The 7180-nt window shown below is 37.7% G+C and overlaps 1 protein-coding gene across 1 annotated transcript; it reads right to left on the reverse strand.

The window, feature by feature from the left end:
* Positions 1-1479: 1479 nt before the first annotated feature.
* LOC112141763 (erythroid membrane-associated protein) lies at positions 1480-6516 on the reverse strand. Its single transcript, XM_024264932.2, has 10 exons — positions 6209-6516; positions 5167-5400; positions 4950-5097; positions 4342-4389; positions 4239-4265; positions 3763-3827; positions 3560-3670; positions 3313-3431; positions 3028-3124; positions 1480-2922 (listed from the first exon to the last, which is right to left on the reverse strand). Exons 1-10 carry the CDS (start codon positions 6266-6268, stop codon positions 2770-2772), a joined length of 1062 nt encoding a protein of 353 aa, XP_024120700.2. The 5' UTR covers positions 6269-6516; the 3' UTR covers positions 1480-2769.
* Between the last annotated feature and the right edge of the window lie 664 nt (positions 6517-7180).

The following is a 7180-nucleotide window of genomic DNA, read 5'->3' on the forward strand; positions in this document are numbered from 1 at the left end:
ACTCTTGTGGGGTTGGGGGGGCTCTCCGGGGGTGGGGCCTCGCGTTGGCCCTCCTGGCGTGGTGCGGGTACTGCTCCTCTGACTGGGCTGGGCCTGAGGTCTCTGTGTTAGTGAATTTCCACTCGTGGGACTAATAAATTATCTATTGAAATAAACTGCAAAAAACCCAATCTTTGTGTTGTTTCTATTTTTATTCACCAACATCATTTATGTACATGCAATTTCACAACTAGTGCCTTTAAATGTTGCATCCATCCAGCATACAGAACAGTATCAAAATGTGTAAACAGCTTAATACAATGGAGAACTATGTTTTTGCATCGAGTAAAACAGTGCAGAACACAAAAGGGAACTAGAAAAGTTGCATTACCTGCGATAATGCATGTGTGAATGCATCTTTGCTGAATGTTGTCGCTGAATATGCTGCAAACATTTGCTGAAGATGCTGTAAGGACTTACTGTAATTGCTGAAGTAATTGCTGAAAGTAGCTTAACTAAGAATTAGCCTTAAAGAGAAGCCTGGAGAAAGTGTCAAATTAGCCAAAAAAGATAAAATTATGCTAATATGTTAGCAAAACTCAAAGTTAGCTTAAAAAACGTAGTTAGTTATAATGTTCTCAACATGCTGAACGGTTTGATACCCATATTGCATAGGTCTGAAATTGCACAAAAAGTTGTAAGAATTTGTGGAAAAAACAGACAATTTGTGTAAATTTGTGAACACAACCGTGTAAAAGCTTAAGTAAAGGCATGAATTTCCTGAACATGCTGGATGTGTAAAATTGCATAAAATGCTGAATTTGCTTAAAATTTGCTCAAATTGTGTAAAACTGTGTAGTTGTGTAAAGTTGTGTTAAATTTGTGTAACTTGTGTAATTGTAAGAATGTGTAGTAAAAGCATGAATTTCCTGAACATGCAGGATGTGTATAATTGCATAAAATGCTGAATTTGATTAAAGTTTGCTCAAATTTGTGTAAAATTGTGTAAAGTTGTGTTAAATTGTGTAATTTTGTGTAACTTGCATGAATTTTAACAATGCTGGAAGTACAAGCATGAATTTCTGGACATGCTGAATGTTTTAAATTGCTTAAATTGCATAAAGTGTGTAATTTGCAGGAATTTGTAAAAAAAAATCCTATTAGTTATAATGGGGCTGAAAAGACGCACAAATTGTGTAACTACGCAAAAACTGTAAAGTGCACAACTACTAATAATACAAGCAGTAATGATCTTAAAGAGCTGAACGTTTTGATACCAAGATTTTGTAAATCGCATAAAGTGTACTTGAGTTTTTACGTGTCAAAAAACATACGGAAGAAAACGTAAATGAAGAATCTCAATTGTGTGAATGCATTCAATGCATTCACACAATTAAAAAAAAGTGTACATATAACAAAATAAAATTTCCAAATGTTGAGATGATGTTCATCTTCTGCTAGAACTAGCATCGGTCCTTGTTTACATCCCTCTTCAAGTTTGATGCTATGATTAGCATTTTCAGTGTTGTACTAATTTGTCAGTATTTTTTTTTTGTCTAATTCTTCGACTAGCATTTCTTTCTGTGGTGAAATCTTATGCTAAAAGTAGTATGAATATGTTTGTATTAGTCTAGTCTACTCATAATTATTTGAAAACGTTTATTTTTTGTAGTAGTGTAATAATGCTAACCTGATGCTATGACTAGCATGAATATCATTACCACTAAAGTCTTCTAAACATATTCTTTGAGTATTTTTTTGTTGCGTAATAATCTTTTTATGCCAAAACTATTATTAATATTCTATTCAAGTATTTTAAATAATTTGAACTAAAATTATTTGTTTGATAGCCTAATGCTAACCCTGTGCTAATACGAGCATTGATCTGTATGTTATCAGTCAGATCTTCCAATCTTTGACTAGCCTTTTTATATTTAGTAGCTTCATAATGCTAACTTTTTACTAAGACCAGCATTGATATGTTTTATTAGTCAAGCCTGTTTTTAGCAGTATAATAATGCTGATCTTATGCCAATACTAGCAATAATATATTTGTAACTAGCCAAGTTGGCAAATCTGAATCAATATTTTTTAGAAATGTAATAATGCTAACTTGATGCTAATATTAGCATAGCTATAGTTGTTAATTGTCAAGCATGGTTCTCTTAAAAGCATTTTTTAAGCAAAACTACAAAACTATCCTAAGCTGTAAGCTAGTCAAGCCTATTATCTCATTATTTGACCAGGATTTTTTTTGTAGCATAGCAATGCTAACTTTATGCTAAGACTAGCTAAATGTTTGTAATTAGTCAAGTCTCCTTATCTTACCCTGACAAGCACTTTTTTCAGTTAAGCTAATACTGAGGTTCTATTCCTGTTTTAGTCCATTGTAATGCTAACAAGAGTATTAAAAAATAAATTTCAGTTATGATGGTCTTATGCTAGCATTAAGTTTAGCCTCTTTTCACATTAGTCTTCTGGTAAACCTAGTTTATTTCTTCTTTTGTTAAATAATACCAGCTACTAGTTAAGACTTTAAGCAATTGGTGAATTGTTTGCATTGGATAAAGTTCAAGCCAACATTTTGGGATATTTACAGTAATTATGTACAAATGTGTTTTTATTTTAAGCTACAGACACCATGACTACTTTCATAAGTGATTACAGCAAATGAAAATGGCCTATAACTCAGGCTGGGATCAAACTTAAAAATATATTCAAAAAGCTTAATTGTTTTAATAAAAATTTACATATTTACATATCAGTTTTGTACATTAAAAAAATTCCCTTTCATTCTGTCAGCATGATCGGTGTAATTATTAGAGGCATGTCATTCTTTCCTCCCTTGTTGGTGCACGGACTGAAGAACGGGTAAATGTTCTCAGTAAAAATGTCATTGAAAGTGTAGATGTGGACTTTGGCATCAACGTTGTAAAAAGACACCTGTGGAGCAGAAAAACAAATCATCCACACGGTAAATAATGACGCAGCAATAAGGAAATGGCTGCTGTTCACAGGTCTATTACTAAAAGTTGTTCCATTCTGTACCTGGCCCTTTTCATAGTCCACAAATATTCCAATCTTATGAGGTCGAAGGTTTAAATCGACGTTTGTTGAAGGTTCAGTCCGAAAAGCATATTTACTCCTGATGAAACAGAAAACACAAAGATATAAATTATGTAACAAATGGCACAGCAATAAAAAGTTTCAAGGACTTTACAATTAGTTTATGTAAACCTGAACCATTTGGAGGTTGATTTGGACTTGTTAAATATATTGCAACATTTAGAAAATTTGACATGACACTGGGGTGTCTCCATGACACAAACTCACTTGTCTCTCAAACTGAGGAACCAGAAGCCATTTTTGGGGGTGTAGTCTATCTTCCCCTTCCTGCTGATGGATTCCCGTGCCACGCCCAGATCCCAGTCAGTCTTCCCGCCCACCTCCACCTGTGCACAGGAGGCAGATTTGCTGTCAAACGCTGAACTTTACTACAACCCTTCCCATCAGGACGGATGTAGAAAAGTCTAAATTAATTCAATCCTAAAAGTTTGTTTTGAATCTCACAGACTTTTACCTCCCAGTAATGTTTCCCGGAGGAAATGGCCTGTTGTCCCAGGACGCAGACGACCCGGTCAAACCTCTCTGGGTTTTCTGCCACATGCTGGTGTCGATCACCACACCACACCTGCAGGGACGCTTGCAGTTTGAACCACGCATGCCCTCAAAATGACACCAGAATCCCATCCGGATGATTAATAATTGAACATGAGCGCTCACAATCTTCAGGTCCTCTGACAGCACCAGTCTGGGGTGGGCCGTGTGGGAGTCCAGGGTTACGTCCACTGCATTAGAAAAACTGTTCTTTACTTTTTAATTGATGTCTTTGATAATGCATCACTGTTTTTGCATTAGGACCTCCAACTCAAACAGTATTCTATATTTATTTAACAGAGGCAAAGCGGAAGAGGAAGTCAATGGGGAATTTCTGAGGATTTATGCTCCTCTGCTGCCACCTGGAGGAACACTAGGTAAGCAGCAATCAGAAATTGCTTCACTGAACCACTATGCTTCTATATATTTAATTAAATCTGTTTATTTACTATAACAATGGGAATTAATGGGAAACCAGAACAATGCATACATTTTTTTTGAAGGACAAGTTGTTGGACTGTTCAGAACGATTGCAAAGATTAAAAAAGTCTAATATTTCGGTAAAGAGAGTTGTAAGTCTGCAAAGATAAAAGGGAACTTACGTGCATACTCCTGGATCCTCTTCGCTCCTGCAGAAAAAGGAAAATTTTGTTTTTTTTCCTGCAGAACAAATAGAGCTATACAAGTTGTAGAGTGAAGACTTACTGGGCTGGGCTCGCACTGGAACTGGTTCAACCAGGGGACCAGGAAAACCTGAACGAAAACAGAAAGTTTCAGGACTGACAGTGAGACTTTTTTGGTCAAGTCTTGAGTCCTAGCCACATGAACGTAGACTGCAATTGACCCATACAAAAAGTTTGTGGGTTTTTGGGTTGTCAAGGCTCACAGAGGGTCATAGAGAGGACTGGACACATCGTAACCCTTGTGCTCTCCTAGGTATGTTGATGTTGGGATAGGGGGTCATCTGGACCCCACAAGACAGTGCACTGAACTTTTTTTTTTTTTTTTCCTCAATGATTTTTGATTTTCCCTGGTGTCCATAGAATCCTGTCCACCTTTGTCATGGGACGGATAACACGTCAGTGTAAGTCTTGGGTCATCATAAGATAGCACAAGGGTTGAATAGAGTCTTTCTCTGACAGGTCGAACATAAATCCTTGAAATTGTTGGTACATAAAAATGACTGTCGGAGATTAAGTGAACTAAGAACCAAACTGCTACCCTTAAATCGTGAAATTTTAATATCATTATGATCCTGCCATCCTCAGACTGCTGTGGTTGATGTCCAGGCAAATGTTTACTTTAGTTCTGACCAGATTCGGTGACTTTCTGTAGCTCCTCTTGGAATCTCGCCACCATGGTTGCCAGAGATCGGTACACAGCCGAGGTTCCCAGGTCGACATTCAGGGACACTCCAGACCAGTCTTTGCTGGGGGGAGGACTGGAGAGGGTCTGAAACGTCTGAGAAGACAAGAACATCAATAAAAGGTCCTCTGGATGCAACTCTCAAAGGCTTGGATGTTCTCTTACCTTCACACAGTGCACGTGGTCGTCCGACTGAGCCAGCTCGCCGAGGGCTCGGTCTCTGGTCTTGAGTTCTTCTATCTCTTTTTCCAGTTGCTTGACCATGGCGTCGGCCTGTTGCTCTGCGGCCCTGCGGTTGATTTCCATCACCTCTAACAGCTCTGCCTGGGAGCGCTCGATGGCAGAGCTTAGCATGGAGAACATGCACACACTGCCGGCCGTCTCCTTCTCCACCGCCATCTAAGGAGAAGATGACTTTATTAAACAGCCGTGGTATCTAGAGTCATAGAAACCATGTGGAGATAGCTATAGAGCTTTAAAATCCCACATTAATCAGAATTACATGTTTATACTAAAAGCGTCCATCACCAAATAAACAAAATACAACAAACCTGCATCCCGCAAGCCCAAAAATAACTAAGAAGTACTTTTGGAACAACCATTTTCCCCTTTGTGGACAGTTCAACAAAGTGCATCCCAACAGGTTTAAACTGAGAAATTACAAAAGACCTTTAGGTATGTTACATTTAACAATGTACAAACCAAAAACATTTAGAAACAAAGACAAATATTCAAATTAAAACCTAAAAAAAACACGAAAGGGGTTTATACCAGCATACTCCTCATGTGTCTGAAGCTACAACCCCCCTATTGTAATGGTAAAATTTGTCTAACATAAGAGGCTTCATAGTCGTATTTTTGCTCAGCTACTGTATAGGACACGTTAAAGTAAAGTAATATTTGATATACCTTTAGAAAAAAATGTCCTTTCAATCTTTAAGCATGACGACTGAAATATAGAATTCCTATAAATAGATTGTTCAAAGTTTTGTAAAAATACGTATAAAAATGCAAAAATGGACACAATTATTTTTAATGCTCCATATTGCTACAAACTTGATGTTCTGTGTGATTTATAAAATAAAAAAAGCTGATGTCAGAGTGAGATAGCATGAATGTGGCAAACAGCCAAGGAAGAACAGATGACTAAAGGACTTACAAGCTCAGTATTGTGTTGTACATGTGTTTGTGTGTCTAGTTGATTTACCTCCACTTCCGTCATCGACATCTTGATCTCTTCAATTTTCCTGGTCCTCTGTCTGATCATCTCCTGGATCTCTTGCTCTGACACTTGCAACTTCGCCTGCAAACACAAAGCATGAAACTCTTATGAAGTCTTTGAAACCTAAAAGACGTTTAGTAAATGGTTACATGACTGCCACCATTTGAATTATCACTATTACAAGACATTTACTGAACGGTAATTGACTTGTATCCACCTTGATTAAGGCTCAAGGGTCTTAACAGTAACTCCCCGATTCACCCATTCACGAACACATTCATGTGTGTCCACCTTTAACCACTAGGTGAAATGGTGCCCAAGGACACTTCGATTCGTGGATAGGAAAAGCATTAACCCAACTTACAACTTTTCATCCAGAGCACTCCACAAGGAGTTCCTGACTGGAATCTCTGGTGTCTGTCTGGTATTTGACTACATTTTTTTTTTTTTTTTACTATTGAATTCTCAACATAAAACTAAAGAGAACCTCAAGCAGAGAACAAAGTGCCATAACATATTCCAACTATTACCATCAAAAGGTTGTATGATACACTGAAAACAGGATTTATTGGACCTACGGTACCCACAGAGTTGATTCTATCTACTATGTTGTGTCTCATTAGCATTTCTGTTTGCTTAGAGCCATCCCATAAAGGGTTGGGTTTTCTGAGATCTAAGACGACGTAAAGGTCTATAAAAATTGGAAGAGCCAAGCCATTCGGAAAGAGATGGTATCTCGCCAAATAAAGGAGAGTCAGTTGAGGGGGTTTAGACGTGGTGAGAATAAAACCTGGAAGGTGTTATTGTTATGTCCAACAGGGAGGAGGTGCTGCAGCCCAGAAGGCTTTGGTATTACCTGGACAGAGCTAGAAGAGCCATGGAAACGTGAGAGATGATAGATAGTAAATGGCGCCAAAGCGCTTTAGAGTCACAGTCCCATTTACCCATTAAAACACA

The sequence above is a fragment of the Oryzias melastigma genome, unplaced genomic scaffold, assembly GCF_002922805.2.
Source record: "Oryzias melastigma strain HK-1 unplaced genomic scaffold, ASM292280v2 sc01748, whole genome shotgun sequence".
NCBI classification, from domain to species: Eukaryota; Metazoa; Chordata; class Actinopteri; order Beloniformes; family Adrianichthyidae; genus Oryzias; species Oryzias melastigma.

What these genes read in the sequence shown, in the direction of transcription:
- LOC112141763 (XM_024264932.2), bottom strand. Translation starts at nt 6,268, where the DNA reads ATGATCAGACAGAGGACCAGGAAAATTGAAGAGATCAAGATGTCGATG. An exon ending in TGTCAGAGGACCTGAAGATT is followed by an intron (nt 3,671 to 3,762) that starts GTGAGCGCTCAT and finishes GCGTCCCTGCAG; the next exon opens with GTGTGGTGTGGTGATCGACA. An exon ending in TGGACTATGAAAAGGGCCAG is followed by an intron (nt 2,923 to 3,027) that starts GTACAGAATGGA and finishes TCTGCTCCACAG; the next exon opens with GTGTCTTTTTACAACGTTGA.